Source organism: Coenobita brevimanus, chromosome 102 (assembly GCF_032717465.1).
Source record: "Coenobita brevimanus isolate Jiangsu-jjx chromosome 102, ASM3271746v2, whole genome shotgun sequence".
Classification (NCBI taxonomy): Eukaryota; Metazoa; Arthropoda; class Malacostraca; order Decapoda; family Coenobitidae; genus Coenobita; species Coenobita brevimanus.
Window position 1 is genome coordinate 4,583,847 of NC_137055.1, and position 21,278 is coordinate 4,605,124.

Here is a 21,278-nt window from a genome sequence, read left to right on the forward strand (position 1 = left end):
GAGGTGTCTGAGGAGTATGTGTGGAGTGACGCGTATGGATCGAGTGCGAAATGATGAAGTGCGATGGAAAACTGGAGTTGTTCTGGAGATGGCTGGTAGAGTTGACCAGAGGGTGTTGCGATGGTTTGGGCATATGGAGAGAATGGTAAATGAGCGATTGATGAAAAAGATAACTAGATCTGATTTGAGAGGTGTAAGGCTGAGAGGAAGACCACGAATAGGATGGATGGACAGTGTGAAGAGAGCGCTGGATGCGAGAGGGATATCTGTTGATCAAGGAAGAGTGGCTGTGCGTGACAGAAATAAATGGAGAGAAATTGTGAATGAATAAGTGATGACGCAGCCCTGAGGGGATATTCTCCCGCATTTGGTCTTATCAGCTAGTCAGGTCAGGTGCGGGTAAGGGGATGGGTCTGTTATGATGTGGCAGGGGTAAACCAGCTCTGTTGTCGGGCTCTGCTGTGGATGTCACTGATTGCATTGTGCAGTTGACCCTTGTGCGGTGTGGTGAGGTGAAGATCTGTCCGTTCTCCCCTTTGGGGCTAAGATGCGAATGAATGTATTTGAATGGATGAGTAAATGGGGAGTGTGTCGTCCTGTCTCGGCTACCTACCTTTCCTTGGGGAATGAAGCCTAGGTATATAGATAGATAGATAGATAGATTATTATTATTATTATTATTATTATTATTATTATTACTGGTAGGGATGGTATTATTATTTTGTATCATTATTATTATTATTATTATTAGTAGTAGTAGTAGTAGTAGTAGAAGTAGTAGTAGTAGTAGTAGTAGTAGGGATGTTATTATTATTTTTAGCATTATTTTTATTACTATTACTATTATTATTATGTGTGATCCAAGTTATCATTTTTCTTCCCATTTTACTTGGGTCTTATATGGTTAGCTGGGGTAGTTAAGAGAAAGACTTCATAACTTTTTCAGTACAACAGACTCTTCCTAGATTTTTTTTCTTTGCATAAAGGAAGAAAAATAATCGGATTTAAGAAGCTAAAATGAAAAGAATTATTCCAAATGGCGAAACAAGAAGGGGAAAAAAAGGCTTCATGTGTAATACGGTTTCGATAACTGCCTAATTAGCCTGTTAGTTACGGAGAGGTTGCACTAATACCACTGAACAAACTTCAGAACAAAGCTATCAGAAAATTACTATCCCAGCAACTACAAATGAAGGATATACCTCCCCTATAAGTAATAAGGAATGTTGCTTCCCTTGCATTATTTTACAGATACTTTTATGGCAAATGTTCAAACGAAATTGCCTCCATTGTGCCACCTGACCACGTCTTTCCCCGTGCTACCGCGGCATCTGGTAGCGCTCATGACTGGATTGCCATATCGCAGAACTTATGCCTATCAGAATTTCTTTATTCCCCGAACTGCCTCTCTTTGGAATTTGCTTTCCCAAATTAGTTTTCCCCCAAACTTCAACCTACAGCAGTTTATGTTCAACCTTTATTAGTTTTTTATTTTTATTTATTTATTTTTTTTTTTATGGATGGAGGACACCTGTAATTTCGTGAATTATTTTTTTTCCTTTCCTCTGTTCATTTTCAATTTTTAGAAAATTACCAAATGTGTATTTGATTACCTCTAATGTCAGACGAATTTATAATGCTGACCAGAAACTAGTGTCATTAAAAATATTAACATCCATCACCGCTAACGATATGGCAGTGAATAAAGAACTTTGTGTAATATTCCAGCTTACAACAAACGATTTTCTTCGTCTCACAGAACCTCACCGAGGCCATTGGGTTGTCTGCCCCTGTACCTTACGTTTAGTATCTTGGGATACTAAAGAGTTATAAATACGGTTCCATTTGTTAACAAAGAACTCAAAGGGTATGTTTTCTTCTCCATCCAAGTTTGTACAATCAAATTATATTTTCCAGCAGCACAGTCACCATTAAAAGTCATGTCACCTCTCTTGCTTCACTCTTAATTGCCCTGGAAAACAGGTTCGTAAAATGGCATCAAATCTACGTTAATAACATTGGCACTGACAGATTATTTTTCGATGTCAGTGGAAAGGGAATCTGTGCAGTAGGACTTTTAGTGCTAACTGTACATACGGAATATCAGTGGAACTTGTATAGCAATATAACTTGAAATTTCCTTTCATTCAGCATATCGGTACACTTGGGCTATATTTCACTGATTTCTTGAAAACAGTCTCATGGCACGGGTCATCATCATGATTATCGCGTCTGCACAAGCATTTGCACTGTTTTTAATTCTGCACAGTAACGGAGGATTTTATTCAGCTTAGCAGAAACCTCTCAGAATAAGGGTAAACCGATTATGCCGAGGGGTTAGCAGATATGCTTGGCTTCTGCATGTTTATGGACTGTATTGTCGTGCGGTTAGTCGGTTAGGATGCTTACTAACACCTCATCCCTACCAGTTTATTTATGATTTCGCTCCGGTGCTCTGTACTTGTGTGCTATTCGTGCAGTCTATGTCCATATTGAAAAAGCTATGAGAAGCAAAAAAAAAAAAAATGATATTACTAGTTACTTTGGGAAATAAATCGTTAAGGAAGAGGTGCTAGGGAACCTTCTTACCCGACGAGATTACGGGCCTACGTGCAGTTCTGTAATGGATATTGTCTCTGTATCATCCACTTTTGTCAGAGATTTTCCATTGCAGCTTATTTCACGTAGTACAGTGACAAAAGTCCAGTAATAGTGCTCTACATTTTCTCCGTTGCACTTCTTCGTGATTAGCACCATATTGTAAGGCTTATTGTTACATCTCTGCATGTGATGTGAGAGAGAGCAGTTTTAAACCAGGTTAAAATGAGCAGAGAATAGTATGAGTAAGCGTTTCCGGATTATCTACAGGTTTATTTGGAAAAATACCGTTCACATAATAGGAGTTTTGTAAAATTTTTTATACCACTGTACGGGCTGCTATGTATTTTTTTCCTTTTTTCTGGGTGTAGTTATGGAAGGTATAAAAGCAAATATGTCCACTCTTTTTTTCATCATTTGCATTTGCGGAACAATTAACCAATATTTACGAAAACCCTTTTGTTTTATCTTTGTAAATATTCCGAGGAACTGATGACCGATTTTTTAAAAATTACATTTGTCATATTAGCTTATATACAGTATATATATATATATATATATATATATATATATATATATATATATATATATATATATATATATTAAATACACCCTGTTTGGGAATATATTTATCCATCATTGATTCATATTGTGAAATTAGCTTTTATACAGTATATATATATATATATATATATATATATATATATATATATATATATATATATATATATATATTTGTCATATTAGCTTATATACAGTATATATATATATATATATATATATATATATATATATATATATATATACACACACACTCGATGTAGTGCTGCCTACTTCTTCCTAAACCATTATCATTCTTTTTCTGTGCCTGCCCTCCTCTCTTCTTATTTCTCACAACTTTCCTGTCACTTCTTATTGCTTTTCTTTTCTTTACAGGTGGCTTTACATTGAGTGACAAGCCAAATTGTTTCCTGTAAGCCAAGAAACCATTTACAACGCTAGGTAGTAACCATATAACCAAACTAGACGTGCTCCCTACGTGTCAACATGTGGACTGGTGGAGGGTTAGTGCCCCTCCTTGTAAAACAAATAATTCAAGGTCAAATGGCCACCCCTTACGGGATTATGGCGTCTGGCAATATATATATATATATATATATATATATATATATATATACATATATATATATTATGGCGTCTGGCAATATATATATATATATATATATATATATATATATATATATATATATATATATATATATATATATATATATATAGATTTCATTTAACATGATTTTTATTCATCAACAATGAAAGGTTAATTTAATTTTTACATACAAGAAAAAGATCACTTACATAAATCCAGCATAAAGCAGTAAGAAAATGCAATTTGTATTCACCAGGCATTATGGAGCTTGCTCGGATCGTTTGATTCCGTATCAGTACTAAGTTTTTTCCATACTTTCCAACTTTTGATGATCTGCTTCGGGAGCTGATTACAGCAGTAGCCCACACAACAGCAGCGGAAGGGAGAGAGGGAGATCAGAATGGGAGGGAGGGAAGGGGGAGAGAGGGAGATCAGAATGGGAGGGAGGGAAGGGGGAGAGAGGGAGATCAGAATGGGAGGGAGGGAAGGGGGAGAGAGGGAGATCAGAATGGGAGGGAGGGAAAGGAGAGATGCAGGGAGGAGCAAAGGTACAAACAGGAAGAGAGAAACAGTGAGTAACAGAGAGAAGGGAATGGGAGAGGGTTAGACAGATTTATAAATTTATAGGCCACATGGTGAGACGTTGTGACCCTGGGTGGAGCACCTGTGGCGTCCACCCAGGAGCCAGACCTCTTCATACTTTCCTGCACCTCGCCGTGGGAAGGACCCTGGCCCGGCCCTGGTGAGGTGAGGTGGTGTCGACCACAAGGGGATGCCAGTTCCCTGCGCCATGTACGTATTACATTATACTTGCAGGACGACACCATAGAAGTATTGCTTACCTGTAGTCGACGGGTCTGCTTGGCAAGAGAAACTGGGGTTTAGCAACAACAACAGACCACACAAACATCGTCCATTCTAGGTGACCTTAAAAATAAAGAGGAAGTCTTACCAAATTCAGAAGTTTGGCATATATAGTTCAAGAACAAGATATAACATCAAAAGGGAGATGGATTAGACAGGGTAAAGAATATGAGGAGGAGCAAGTAGGGAAGATCATGAGGGTTTAGGGGAGGGGGGGATAAAAAGAAGGCTACAAGTAGGGTCAGTGGAAAGAACAGTAATATCGACATCAAGAGACCAGTAACTCATGTTTCTGTTTCCACTAACTCTGAAAATTCTCTTGAATCTAAAGCAAACAACACTGCAGAAAATTATTTGGGGTCAAATGAAGGTATCAGGGGGGTTGCTGCATATTCCCCATACCTATCTGCTAAGTCCGCAGGGATATATACTCGTATATAATATATATATATTGTTACATAGCCTATGATTTCATCATCCTTTGTGTAATTTTAACGCACATTTGCTGCATGTTTGATCACGAGCGTGTTCTGCCTCAGTCCCCCCCTTCTACCGTTATAGTAGAGTAAGTCGTTCTCTCTGTTATACTTTGCGGGATTTGCAGCTCTCTGTCCCCATGGCTTCATTTGCGCGTCCTTCTTACAAGTTGTATCAGGCTCTGCTGGCCCCTATATAATGAGCTCAGTCTCTGCATCATTGCCACTTAGATCTGCTCCTCATTTTGTTCACATCTCTGTCCTCCCCTGTACAGATATTATTATTGTGAGTGCTCAAGAAATCTCCAACCATCTAGCAGCTGTGTGTAATTTGAGTATAACTGTTGTTGCATTTTTTCTTGTACTGTGTAGCATAATGTTAATTCTTAAGCCTAGTGAGGTTTTTGATTGATGTTGGGTTGTGTCAGTCATTTTTGATAATAGTTTGTATCTGTAATTATTTATCTGGCATTCACTGAGTATTATCTGGTATCTCATTTTATCAGGGCTGACTTAGATAAATTTATTCTTGCTAATTTCGTGTTAATAGAGGCTATTGCAGTTAACCATATATATTTAACCTGTTTTTGCCATTACATTATCCTTATGAGTCCTGAATGTTTTGTTGTTAATTTAAGCATTAAACTTTAACTTGTAATTTTACCTAACTCTTTTGTTTTGAACCTGGAACTTTACGGGACAGTAGTGACTCTTCGTATTCTCACTTAAAGTGTACATTATCTTTCTCTGTTCCGTAACATAAATTTGGCGACCTCATATCAGGATATTCAGGATATTATCATAAGGATATTGCTTGATATTTTGTGACTGTTACTTATTAATTATGTCTACTATTACTACACTTGATGAAGCCAAAGATTTTTTGTCAAATGTGCAAACAGTGTGTGATATAGAAAACAGAACAAAGAATGAACTTAAGCTTGTTGCTCAACAATTGGGAATTGCTGTTCGCTCTCATCATTCTAAAGATCAAATTGTTGACATGATTAATGAAAGCTTGTTTAATGTAACTCCTCCAAATGAGCAAACGCAGATTGAATTAGCTAAGTTACAGCTAGCCCTGCAGGAGGCCCGTGCTAGGGAGGTTGAGGCACAAGTTGAAATTGCTAGGATTCAGGCAGACCATGAGTATCGCATGAAACAAGGTGGAACTGGATCATCTAGCTCTGATGATTTTGATGTGGCTAAAAATGTTAAACTTGTCCCTCCTTTTAATGAATCTGATTTAACAAAGTATTTTCAGTTGTTTGAGAGGGTAGCTACAGGTTTTAATTGGCCTAAAAAGTATTGGCCAGTACTCCTTCAAACTGTTCTCACCGGTAAAGCTCAAGTAACTTATGCATCTTTGCCTCAGGATCAATGTGATAATTATGATGTAGTTAAGAGCTTGATTCTCAAGGCCTATGAGCTTGTTCCTGAAGCTTATAGAGTAAAATTTAGGACAACTTACAAGCAAGATAAGCAATCCCATGTTGAGTATGCAAAAATCAAAGAAGATTTGTTGGAGCAGTGGTTAAATTCTAAGAATGTGGATTCTGATTTTGGTAAATTTAAGCAGATGATTTTGCTGGAGGATTTCAAAAGATGTATTTATAAAGATGTAAGCCTATATCTTGATGAGAAAAGAATAGATAATTTGTCTGATGCTGCAGTTTTAGCTGATGAGTATGTTCTAACTCACAAGAGATATTCTAGAGAAAAAGGGAAAGCTGAGAGTAAGTACGTTGCCTCTACTCAGAGTACAGGTAACAGGAAAGAGAATAAGGATGATGTTTCTCAGGAAGTAAATACCAGCTTCACCTCTAGATTTCAGAAAAGTAAATGTACTTATTGTAGTAAGCTTGGTCATACTACGGAGAGATGTTTCAGGAGACAGCGTGATGTGAACAAAAAGGAGTCTTTAAATATTCAGTCAATTGGTCTAGTGTCCACTCTTGAGAGTTCCCAGAATTCTTTAACTGAGTTAACTGAACCTGCTTTGAGGGGTAACTTAAATTCTCATGATGGAGCTCCTCTTTTGAGCAGTAACGTGGGTGACACTCTCAAGAGTTCATGTGCTAATTTCCTGTCTGATGGTTTTGTCAGTCCTCTGGACAGTAATGACAGGAAATCAGTTAAAATATATTGTGATACAGGTGCTTGCCAATCCCTTATGCTGACCAGTGTTCTAGGCTCTAATTTTAATTCCTCTGATGAAACTGTAATCTTACAAGGTGTAGGGAATAATTACTTCTCTGTTCCTCTGTGCAGAGTGAATTTAGAGTCTGGTTTTGTTAATGGTTCTGTTATGGTTGGGTTGGTTGAGACACTCCCAATGTCAGGTGTAACTTTCTTACTTGGAAATGATATTGGTGGAAGTCAAGTGTGTCCAGCTCCTCAGTTGTCTGGTGAGCCGGTGGCTGCGGCCCAGGATTGTGGTGTCCCTGATGTGTTCCCTGCATGTGCTGTCACTAGGGCTAGGTCTAAAGTTACTGGTGATTTAGAGGATAATGATGATGATGATGTTATCCTAGCTGACACTTTTCTTGCTAATTTGGACCACTCACCAGATGAGGCAGTACCCCGTAGTGTTGATAATTTGTCTCGTCAAGAGTTGGTTGAGTTGCAGGTTGCTGACCCTGAGTTGAAAGGTCTAGCTAACTCTGCTTACAGTGAAGAAGAGTCAGCCGGTGCTTCTACTTGTTATTATGTAAAGTCAGGAGTACTTATGAGGAAGTGGAGACCCCCAACAGCATCAGCCGACTGTGAATGGGAGGTTGTACATCAAGTTGTCATCCCTCGTGTTTGTAGGCAGGATATCATTAGAGTGGCTCATGATTCCAGTTTGGCAGGACACCTTGGAGTGAGGAAGACTGTGGCACGCATTTTTGAAACACTTCTACTGGCCAGGTATCTTCAGGGATGTTTCCTGGTATTGTAAGTCTTGTCACACCTGTCAAGTTGTGGGGAAGTGTAATCAGACCGAAAAGGTTGCACCTCTAGTTCCCATTCCTCCTTTTGAGGCGCCTTTCACCCGTGTGTTGGTGGATATTGTGGGCCCTCTTCCTAAGACTTCTTCAGGATTTTCTTATGTGTTGACCATGATTGATATGGCTACTCGTTATCCTGAAGCCATTCCACTTAGAAACATCTCAGCAAAGAACGTGGTTAAGGAAATGCTAGGGTTCTTCACAAAGTTTGGTCTGCCCAAGGAGGTACAGTCAGACCGAGGAAGTAATTTCATGTCAAATGTTTTCAAGCAGTCTCTGAAAGAGTTGGGCATCTCCCCAGATCACGTCTTCAGCTTACCATCCCCAGACCCAAGGAGCGTTGGAGAGATATCATCAAACACTCAAATCGATGCTCAAGAAATACTGTTTGGAACATCAGAAAGACTGGGATAAAGGTCTTCCATTCGTTGTGTTTGCCGCAAGAGAATCTCCAAATGAATCACTGGGCTTCTCACCTATTGAACTACTGTTTGGCCATGAAGTAAGAGGACCCCTTAAGTTACTCAAGGAATGCTGGCTGTCGGAGGAAGATGACGTCAACCTGCTGGAGTATGTGATGAATTTCAAAGAACGGCTGTCCACTGCTTTACAGCTGGCGAGAGAGAATTTAGGAGCTGCTCAGGAGAAGATGAAGACTTGGTATGATAAGAAGTCCAGGTTACGCCACTTTCAGCCAGGAGATCAGGTTTTGATTCTGCCCCAGTTCATGGGCAACCTCTTCAAGCCAAGTTTAGTGGCCCTTATTTTGTGGAGAAGAAACTCAGTGATGTCAGCTATGTCATCGCCACACCAGATCATAGAAAGAGCAAGCAGCTGTGTCACATCAACATGCTGAAGTTGTATCACGGGCGGGACGAAAATAGTCCAGTCTGCACTGTAGCTGTTCCACCCGAGTCTGCAAGTGAAGCTCTCCCATGCAGTATGAGCCTGAGTGATAGTTTGGGGAAGAATCCTGATATCATGAATGATCTCCAGACTAAGCTTTCTCATCTACCTCCCAAGGAAAGGCAGGAGTTTTCGGCATTACTGCAGGAGTACCCGCAAGTGTTCCGTGCCACTCCAGGAAGAACCACTGTGTTGATGCATGATGTCGATGTTGGAGACGCAAAGCCAATTAAATTGCCTCCTTACCGTGTGAACCCAGTGAAAGTTCCTCTCATCGAGAAGGAGCTTGGCTACCTGTTGGACCACAAGATGATTGAGCCCTGTCAGTGCAAGTGGAGTTCTCCTGTCACTCTAGTCCCTAAGCCAGGTGGGTCACAGAGGCTTTGCATCGACTACAGACGTGTTAATCAGATAACCAAAACAGACACTTACCCTCTCCCTCGTGTGGAAGATTGCATAGACAAGATCGGAAAGGCTAGGTACATAAGTAAGTTTGATTTGTTAAAGGGATACTGGCAAGTACCTATGACTGAGCGTGCTAGGGAGATCTCATGTTTTGTACTATTAGGAAAGACTTTTGCATGGTCTGTAGTGCCATATACAGATTGTTTTAGAGTAATAAGAAATTTCCTTTGTAAATTTCTTTTTTCTTTGTGGGGAGGTGTTACATAGCCATGATTTCATCATCCTTTGTGTAATTTTAACGCACAGTTGCTGCATGTTTGATCACGAGCGTGTTCTGCCTCAGTCCCCCCCTTCTACCGTTATAGTAGAGTAAGTCGTTCTCTCTGTTATACTTTGCGGGATTTGCAGCTCTCTGTCCCCATGGCTTCATTTGCGCGTCCTTCTTACAAGTTGTATCAGGCTCTGCTGGCCCCTATATAATGAGCTCAGTCTCTGCATCATTGCCACTTAGATCTGCTCCTCATTTTGTTCACATCTCTGTCCTCCCCTGTACAGATATTATTATTGTGAGTGCTCAAGAAATCTCCAACCATCTAGCAGCTGTGTGTAATTTGAGTATAACTGTTGTTGCATTTTTTCTTGTACTGTGTAGCATAAGGTTAATTCTTAAGCCTAGTGAGGTTTTTGATTGATGTTGGGTTGTGTCAGTCATTTTTGATAATAGTTTGTATCTGTAATTATTTATCTGGCATTCACTGAGTATTATCTGGTATCTCATTTTATCAGGGCTGACTTAGATAAATTTATTCTTGCTAATTTCGTGTTAATAGAGGCTATTGCAGTTAACCATATATATTTAACCTGTTTTTGCCATTACATTATCCTTATGAGTCCTGAATGTTTTGTTGTTAATTTAAGCATTAAACTTTAACTTGTAATTTTACCTAACTCTTTTGTTTTGAACCTGGAACTTTACGGGACAGTAGTGACTCTTCGTATTCTCACTTAAAGTGTACATTATCTTTCTCTGTTTCGTAACAATATATATATATATATATATATATATATATATATATATATATATATATACGGCACATATTTATAAAATCAGCCATTGGAAGTCCACTGCTGAACAAAGGCCTCGTCGAACTTTCTCCCCATATTCCCTGACTCAGCCAATCTCTGCCAGATTTTGCCTGCGGACTCTATCTCCTCTCGCCACTTTCTATTTGGCTTTTCTTCAACACATGAAATCGCCTGGAGTCCAGTAAGTCATCCTCTTGCCAAAAACGGTTATCCCTTATTCTTGTTACATGATCTGCCAACCTCCATTTCTGTTCCTTTATTACTGCTAATGTCTTTGACCTTAGTCTGCTATCTCATCCAAGTTGATTTCTTCCTGTTTCGCAAAGATATATCCGATAATGATCTTTCCATTGCTCTTTGAGAACGGATTAATTTGCTTTCCTCTGATTTTGTCATTTGCCAGGTCTCACAACCTTATGCCATAGGTGAGATTATAACCTCGTTATATACTTTTCGTTTAATACATGCTGGCAAGCTGTTTTTCATGATGTCTTTATGTTTACCCGAAAGCTTTCCATCTACCGTAATGCGTCGTTATATTTCGTTTTCTTTACCCCGGTTCGTCTTTAGCCTTACTTTGAGACTCCTTTTTTTCGGTCATCTAACATATCTTGCAAGGTTTGTTGTTTCTGAGATGAAGACAATGTCATCTGCAAATCTTAAATGGTTTAAGTATTCTTCATCTATGTTTACTCCTTCGTTCTCCCACTCTAGCTTTTTGAAAATGCTTTCAAGGCATACTGTAAATAAATCGGGTGAAACAGTATCTCTCTGACGTACGCATTTTTCAGTCTTAATATTATCTGAGTCTTTACGTAACCTAATTGTAGCAGTTCCCTCTTTGTATATGTTTCCGAGCAGTTTTACAATGTCCTCGTTTACTCCTTGTTCATACAATGAGTTTACGAATGCTCTGCCTTTTCGCAATCAACAAAACCTAAGCACGGTGGTTTATTATATTCTGTAGTTTTCTCGGTCAGCTGATTCACTGTATGCAGATGATCTTTAGTCGAATATCGCTTCGGAATCATGCCTGTTCACGAGGTTGGTTTTATTCCAGATTTGTTGTTATACTGTTCACAAGAACTTTAGTGAAGAGTTTGTAATTAATTGATAATAAGATGACAGGTCGATACTTAGTAAGATCTTTTGAGTCTCCTTTATTGTAAAGCAAAGTAACTATTGCATTATACCATTTTGGGATTTATTATCTTCTTTATACATTGGGTAAATAAGTGGTTGAGGCGACTTTGAACTTCTACTCCTGCCTCCGACTGTAAATCTGCTACTGTTCTTCTTCAGGAGTCTTTGCTCATTTCGTACTTTTAAGAGAAAAATGTACTTCATCTGGTGTTACTTCTGGTATTTCACATGTGTCAAATAAAAAGTTAGCTTTTGGTACTATTGTCTTTGATGTATATAGTTCTTTGTAAGTTTCTTCAACTGCCTTCTCCATCTTCTCTCTGCATTTAATGACTTCAACATCTTTGCTTTCCGAATGCCATTTGGTTTAGAACCTGTTTAAGACTTTTTCCGTTTTCGATTTTTTTTTTTTTTTTAAATCTGATCCATGCTTCTCTTTCTTTCTTCTCATGTTTTAGATAAGCATATTTAATTCTGCTCCATGTATTTCTTCTCTCTTTGTTTTATTTTCATCTCCTTTCATCTCTTCATGAGTTTGATGGTCGTTTTTGAATACTTATTAGCCTTGGTTGTATTAGCTTTCCATACTACCTCTGCTGATTCCTGTAACACTTTTGTTAGGCTGTCATTCAACCCATCTACTGTATGTCACGCTGAGCATAACTTAGACCCTCAATTATGTTCCTTGTTTCTAAATGAAAGGCAGCCTTTGTTTTCACCTACATTTATTGGGCATACCTTTTTATTTTTAATCACTTTTCTTCTTTCACGTCTGAAATTAGATCTTGCCGTGCAACCCACCACGTTCCCGGGTGGCGTATAGGAGAACACCTCATAGATGTGCAAGGTACTGTCTTAGACGGTGTGGACCATGGGACCCCTTATATATACAAGTATATCCCATTGGGTCCTGGAACTCCTGTGCGAGGAATTCTGCTGGAAGCGTACCGCCCTCCGCCTGTCGGCTCATAGTCGAAAAGCTCATAGGTCCCTACCCGGGAGCTCCCTTCTTCATTAAATTTTGAAAATGCCCAGCTTCGTCCTATATTGAGGATGCTGGGTGCCAATGGGATATAGGGCTTCACCGAATGTACTGAATAGGGTGCCACAAAAATTACATTTCACCAAAAACTATGTCAGGGAGGTGAGATTTTTTGCTAAAGTCCCCCCATCCTAACAGGAATTCTGCTGGTAATGAATATTCGGGCATTCATGTTGGATCATCGTCTACTAAAGGTCCAACCGCACTGCCTCCTGTGCTTATGGGCAGTGTGCCACTGAAAGTAAGTAGGCATTGTCTTGGCAAATCAGAGACCAGGACATAAATAAACTGAAATACATGAAAATCTACACGTACAGTGTAAGAAGCCTCGCAGAAAATTAGGAACTTGACGCCTTAATGACTGAATTAGACAGCATTAGTTGGGATATTATAGGTCTGAGCGAGGTCCACGGAATAGAAGAAAAAATTAATTCAGCTGCAAGACAACAACAACCTATTTTACTACAGGAGAAGGCAGAATGAAAGAGTTAGTGGCCTAGGATTCCAAATTAACAGAAATCTTTCAGAGAACATTGTTATATTCAGCAGTGTGTCTGACAGAGTGACATGGATTGTAACTAGATTATGCAAAAGATGCACCATGAAAGAAATAAAAACATATGCACCCACATCTCGAAACACAGATGAAGAAATAGAAACATTCTATTACAACATCTCCCAGGTTATGGAAGAAGAAAAAATATATATACTCTACTCATGAAAGACTTCAATACAAAACTCGGCAAATCATAAAATGGAGAAGCTTGTCTGGGAAAACTCAGTGTAGGAGCGAGGAATGACAGAAGTGAAATGGCGGTAAATTTTACTTTTTTTTTAATGCAAGAAAGAAGGAACCAAAGGCCAGGAGCCCGCAAACCGTTCCCTCCAAGAAAAAAACAAAAACAATACAAAACAGAGCCAAATTCAAGATCCGTTCATTTCGAGATGCCTGACACACTACGTTTGAAAGACTGGAGATCATAGGAAGTAGGAAATACAGAGGGAGACAGTTCCAGAGCTGACCTGTTGCATAAATGAAGGACTGGGAGTAACGGTTAACTCTTGCATTAGATAGTTGGACAGTAAAGGGATGAGAGTTTGTTGCCAGACGGGTGCAACGCACCCGACGAAGAGGTGGAGGGATGCAAGCAGACAGTTCAGAGGAGCAGTGACCACTGAAGTAGCAATAGAAAGGAGATAAAGATGCAACAGTGCGGCGAAGAGACAGAGGTTGAAGGGAACCAGTAAGAGGAGGAGAGTTGATGAGACGAAAAGCCTTTGACTCCACCTTAATGAAAAGAGCTGTATGTGGGGAGCCTTCCCACACATGAGAGTTGTACTCTAAACAGGGGCGAATAAAACCCGTGTATAAAGTCAATAATTGTGCAGGGGTAAAGAAGGTACGGAGTCGACATAGCACACCTAATCTCTTAGAAGCAGATTTTGGAAGAGATGCAATATGATCTTTCCAAGATTAGTCCCGAGTGAATGACACCCCAAGCAAGTTCAAGAATAATGTAAGATTGAGCTGGATATTATTAAACATTAGTGGGTACTCCTGTGGAAGATTGTGTCGGGTTGATAGGTGTAAAAACTGAGTTTTTGATGCATTAAAAACAAGAATATTTTTGACCCCAGTCAGAGTCAGACATTAGGTGTGCCATAGCCTCATCCCTTGTTTGTTGAAATAACTTGCTGGGATTGACGTTGCGGGAACTGATTGGAAAGGTGAAGGGTGGAATCATCAGCGTACGGTAATGTAAGAATAATACAGCATACCACAAAACAACAGGGAGGAAATGGACCTTGAGTAGCCGAAATGGAGAAACAAAAAAACGAACGAAATCGACTTCATTATGTCAGAAAAGAACACGATCACTAATGTCACAATGTTACAGCTAGAGAGAGAGAGGGGGGGGGGATTTTTTTGGCGATAATATAAGTAGGAGCAGAGAATAGGGATAGTGGAGGGTTAAGGTAGAAGGGAGAAAAGAGAAACTAAGAGCAACGTGGAATTAGGGATGATACGGATAATGGCAAGGAGCAATGGATAGAGGAAGGATAGAAGCAGGGATAGTGGGAGAAGATAGGTAAGGGAAGGAAAGACAGGAATGGGAAAGACGATGGGAAAGGGTAGATATTAGTGCACAATGAAAGGGAAGGAGAGAAGCAGAAGTGGGAGATATGTAATGTGAGGGAAGAAAAGCAGGATCGGGAAAGACGAAGGGAAGTGGCAGGGATTATTTCATGGCGAGGGGAAAGGGGGAAAGTCATGGAGAGGGATGATGGAAGCTGAGAAAGGGATGGTAGTTACTGTTGATAACAGTGGAGAATATGGACCCTACGACTCACTGTATGCTGGATAAAATTGCCTGGCTTTAACTGGAATAGTATAATAAAGTTGTCCGTACATGAGAGGGTAAGAGTGGAGGTATTTTAATGATAATACAAGATTTAATCATAACTGTATTGGTTTGTAATAGTAGACTTGTTACTTGCCTAAGCAATAGAGGCTGTGGCTTGACTCGCATTCGTTATCTGTCCTCTCATATGTCTATCAGTTGCAACATATAGAATATTATTGGATGGACCTGCACCCGACTTGCGGTAATAACTGAGATTCATCAGAGGAACAAATAATATTAGCCGATAAGAGTATAAAATCAAGGTCAGATGGGGAATGGTGCTGCCTTGGCGGAGACCTGCGCCCACTGGGTGTTCATGTAATGTTATGTAGTTACAAACCACAGTCACAATCCTCCACATAAAAAAATAAAAAGGACACACACACACACACACAGACACACACACACACACACACACACACACACACACACACACAGACACAGACACAGACACACACACACACACACACACACACACACACACACATATATATATATATATATATATATATATATATATATATATATATATATCTATATATATATATATATATATATATTTTGCCAGACGCCTCAATCCCGTTTGGGGTGGCCACAAACAAATCGCCTCCAAGTCGCCCTGTCCCCCTCGATTTCACTGCCCTGCTCCCAACTCACACCACACTCTCTCATATACCTCTCCACCCCATCCCTCCATCTCATCCTCGGCCTCCCTCTCCCTCTTCCCCCCTCCACCTCACTCACATACACTCTCTTCGTCAGTCTTTCACCCTCCATCCTCTCCACATGGCCAAACCACCTCAGTGTGTTCCTCATAACGCTTCCTATCACATTCACATCAACACCACAACGCTCCTTTATATCCTCATTCGTCAGCCTGTCTCTCCACGTGACTCCACAGGCTCCTCTTAAATAACTCATTTCCACTGCTCTCACTCTTGACTTGTGTCCTTCCAACAATGTCCAAGCTTCACTTCCGTACGTTAGAGTTGGTATCACAATACTGTCATGTAGTAACTTTTTCACTTCCATGCTCACTTCCCTGTTTCTTATCACTGCTTTCAAAGAACCAGCAACCTTTCTTCCCTGCTGTACCCTTTCAAGCACTTCACCCTCCAAACCTCCATCCTTACTCATCACACTACCCAAGTACTTAAACGTACTCACATTTTCCAATTCCTCACCATCCAGCCTCGCTGTACATTCACTAACTTCACCTCTCTCAAAGACCATCACTTTACTCTTCCCTACATTCACCTTTAGATTCCGTTTCTTACACACTCTCTCAAACTCATCCACCAAGCCTTGCAGCTCCCTTTCGTCTTCACTCAACAACACAGTATCATCTGCAAACAACAGTACAGGGAGTTTCCAAACACTATCCTCTCTCACCAGGGCCACTCCAAAATCCACTACCCTACTTTGTACCTCTTTTATTACCCCATCCATGTACAGATTGAACATCCATGGAGACATGACACATCCCTGTTTCAAACCAACTTTCAAAGAGAAAAATTCACTTAGTTCACCATCCACACGCACTGCAGCCTTCGCACCATCGTACATACTCTTCACAGCATTCAACAACTTCCCATCTACTCCATATATTCTTAACACTTTCCACAATCCTTGTCTATCCACCCTGTCATATGCTTTCTCCACATCCATGAAAGCCGCATACAACTTCTTTCCGTTCTCTAGAAACTTTTCCACTAAAGATCTAAGAATGAATATCTGATCTACACAACCTCTTCCCTTCCTAAAGCCTCCCTGTTCTTCTCCAACTAATTTCTCTGTTCTTTCTCTAACTCTGTCTATAAGTATCCTACCATACACTTTTCCTATTATACTAAGAAGACAAATGCCCCTATATATATATATATATATATATATATATATATATATATATATATATATATATATATATATATATATATAGTGGTAGGTGGTGGCGACCATCATCCACTCACTTGATGTAGTGCTGCCTACTTCTTCATTAGCCTTTATCATTCTTTTTCTGTTCCTGCCCTCCTCTCTTCCTATTTCTCTCATCTTTCCTGTCACTTCATATTGCTTTTCTTTCCTTTACAGGTGGCATTACATTGAGTGCCAAGGCAAATGGTTTCCTATAAGTCAAGAAACCATTTACAACGCTGGGTGGTAACCATATAACCAAACTATACGTGCTCTCTACGTGTCAGCAAGTGGGTTGGTGGAGGGTTAGTGCCCCTCCCCGTTAAACAAATAACTCAAAGTCAAATGGCCACCCCTTACGGGATTATGGCGTCTGGCAATATATATATATATATATATATATATATATATATATATATATATATATATATATATGTAATATAATATATATATATATATATCTATATATATATGTATGTATTAATAGTCAAGCTGTGTATGTCTGTGTCTGTTCGTTCCTTGCACGAGAACGGTAATAGTTATCGACCTAATTCTTTTTGCATTAGGTCGGGGTAAATCCAGGGAGGGTCAGAAAAATACCAAAGAAAAATTTTTCCCGATCCCGCGCGACGGGACGGTCAGAGGTGTTGGAAATAGCGACATGGGGAAATATGCGGACTTCGTTTTTTTCCCATTTTTTGGTCAGAATTGGTCATTTTGGACTGAACAACGGTATGGAAACAACGATAACAGTATCTGTAAACATTTTGTGATGAAAAAGCTGTTAGTTAATCCCGCAAAGTTTCAGGCATTATGGGATGTGTGTGTGTGTGTGTGTGTGTGTGTGTGTGTGTGTGTGTGTGTGTGTGTGTGTGTGTGTGTGTGTGTGTGTGTGTGTGTGTCAGTCACTATAGAGGGTTAAGGGGTCTTATATTCCTCGGCTTTAGGAGGCTGGGTTAGGAAGCTTTATGACGCCACTTCCTTACAAATACTGTATGTCTCTGCTTATGGCATGTTAATATTATCTTGTATGTCACTTAAACAAATCTCATAGATGCTACAAAAATATTAATGGTGTAACAAGTATTACTTAAGCGTATTAGGTTTGTTAAATCGGAAAAAAGCAATGATGTAATTGTAAACTTCCTGTGAACACGACAATGCAGGCTAAATTATCGTTAAGTTAATCCTCAGCAAATTCGTATCTGGAACCGAAATAAGGACCAAGAAATCCGACAGGCGCGTGTCTGTGGCCAGTCTAGGGGAACGTTTACTGCTTATTTTCCTGTCAGTTAACCCCATCAAGTCGGTAACGTTTTTTTTTTTTTTTCATATTATTCTTGCTATTTCCATCCAGTTTTAGTTAACTTAGGTAATACCTCCCCTACTAAAAGGGTAATGAAGATTATATATCACTTTTACCTTTTAGTAAGTCTCTCTTTAGCTGAACAAAATTTTCTGAAAATAGGAAGAATAAAATAAAAAATATGTTAGTATTATGAAATAATTTCATGGAGAATTTCAAGACGTCTTTATTGGACAGGTGTAGGTGAGGGTAGATCATGTAAACAACCATATGGCCCAAACAGCTTACCTAATACGCCTGAAATAAAGTCTTATAATGTAAAATGAAATGTTCACTGACCTAATTTGGGATAATGTTTGTTGGGTTCAATCCTTGATAGTTACCACAGATGAATTCAAGAACTTATATTTATTTATCTGTTTATTTATAAGTTAATAAATTATTTTTGACAGGTGTGGGTGGAGATTGAGGACGTGAACGACCATGTACCCCAGACGGAGGAGCCAGCCTACCATATCCGCCTGACTGAGAACCTGCCCCCCGACACCCTGGTTCTCTCCCTCACCGCACACGACCCGGACCTCACACCGACCCACCTGTCCTTCACCTTCACCCGCGGCAACCACCTCAGCCACTTCACCATCCACCCCACCACAGGTCAGTCTCATGATTTATCTTCCTGTGTATTATACTTTCCTCTAACTGCAATCGAGAAACCACTACACCCATAGCATCCACCTGAATCATTTCTTCGTCCAGCCACCACGTCTTTAGATCTTGACTACGATAAGCTCCAGCCTAGGACGTCGTTTATACTCTTTTTTTTGCCACCATCTGACAGTTTTACTCAGCTATGGAGAGACATTTTCACTCGCAGCGGAGACTTCAGCAACCTCATAATCCACCCCACTACAGGCCAGGATTCATAGTATTACAAAACCCATTATTCTCTAGTACCATCAGACAGGTATACTTTCCAAGGGAGAGACTTTATCACCAATCTCGACATCACTATTCACACCACCACAGGTAAGCTAATGGCTTCACCTTACTATTAGCTGTAGTCAGTGTGTGTGTGTGTGTGTGTGTGTGTGTGTGTGATAATATTTTAGTCATCCTATAATCCTAAGCTTTGGAGAAACTTTTTCACCCGCAGCAATCACCTTAGCAGCTTCACCTCACATTCCACAAGAGGTCAGTGATAGATTAACCTTACCATAAACGTTCACCAGAAAACGTTTATATCCCGTTAACATTGGTCTTGGTAAGCTTGAGAGAGACTTATTTTTTTTCCACCCTCAGAAGTGTCGCTAGCAACTTTACCACTCACCACACCACAGGACAGTATCACCTTCCAACGTCTTTTCATTTTACCTGTGTTATTATCTTGCAGTGTTACTCATACTGGGAGAAAGTTTTTTCACCCTCATTTTTCACCTCGATTTCACTCTCCATCCACCACAGGTCAGTCTCGCTATACTCTCTGTAACCTGGCCTATAATTGCCGTCTGTGCAGGCTGGATGCCGGGTTATAGCAATTTAACACCACTGTATGATGCTGGTCTCAAAGAAATGCTACATAAAGAATCTTGAGCCATTGCGCCATCTTATTCTGTTATAGAACTGGATGAAACAACACGCAATGGAACAAATTCTGGGACAAGTTACGGTGAAACAACAATAGCCACGGAACTGTGAACTCACTAGACAACACACACACACACACACACACACACACACACACACACACACACACACACACACACACACACACACACACACACACACACACACACACACACACACACACAAAGGCCATATCTCCAGACGCATATTTCAGTATCATGTTTCATCTGTAACACCGTTGTCAACCATAAATATTTGGCCTAAGTATGTTACTACTTTTTGCCGTGGAGCCCGCGTGTAAATCCTTTGCTAATGAGCACCTGATAATGTTTCTAGTTCAGGTATTAAAACACTAGTTGCACCTTTCCCGAATATTCCACTGTGCTGAAGGTGCAATATTTTTTATTATTATTGTCCCTCAATGGTTGGAATGTATTATTTGCAGAAGAGAGAGCTGGAAACGCCTTTCTGTACACACCTATGACACTCAAGCCATTGCTTCATCAGTATTTTGATAATTTTTTCCTTTTTTTTTTTTCATCTGTAATTTTATGCCAATATCAAGAATTGCACTGATTTTAGGTGTAGGACCCCCTACGATTTACTTAAGCTATTATTTCTTGCACATAAGGGCTTGACTTGGGTCTGGGTAATTCCAAGGGAAGCATAAATAAATGTTCTGATGACTGAATTAAGTGTTCCATGACAGTATTGCAGTTATTAATGGAAACTTAAGTCTAATGTACCATATACAAAATAGAATGAATTGCAGCCAAGTTTAAAAACAAATATTTGTGAAGTATCGCTGGAGAGATTACGCTTATGGTCTGCTATCCATCGGCACAGCGCTCCAAAAGATAATCCTTTAATACGATAAATATTTTCATAAAATAACTTTTATTAGCAATGAACAGGTATTTGTTGAAGGAAGAAAATGAATATATTGACCGAAAAAAAAAAAAAAAAGGTGTTTAGTACGTATAAGAAAATAATAACTTGAGGGCAAAAGGCACTGACATGCCTGGAGCGAATCCCGTTTGGGTACAGTATAATCGCTCTTAACCCTTTCAGTCCGGTGACGCGTTGTATTGATTTATTGTTTCTTCCTAAAGATGATTTTGTTCAGCTTTGAGGAGACCTTCTGTAGCGAAGGAGTAAATGAAGGGTATTTCTAACTCCTGCGGTTCGGAAGCTTTCTCCAGAGTTGAATAAAACTGAAGATAGTAAAAATACAGTGGAAAATACATCGTCGGGGTGAAGGGGTTAAGCAGGAGACGTAAAGGAGAAATAGGAACGTAGGAATAATCTTTTTTTTTTGTGTGTGTGTGTGACTTTGAATAAGTGAATGGTTGGCGAGTAGAGGTAGGGGA

General features: G+C 39.7%; 1 protein-coding gene across 1 annotated transcript in view; it reads left to right on the forward strand.

Annotated features, from left to right (window-relative positions):
• LOC145415347 (fat-like cadherin-related tumor suppressor homolog) overlaps window positions 1-21,278 on the forward strand; it is a 394,573-nt gene that overhangs the window by 119,663 nt on the left and 253,632 nt on the right. Inside the window, exon 3 of the mRNA XM_080284623.1 lies at window positions 18,735-18,939. Within this exon, the coding sequence (XP_080140749.1) occupies window positions 18,735-18,939 (205 nt within the window). The remainder of the gene's footprint in view (window positions 1-18,734; window positions 18,940-21,278) is intronic.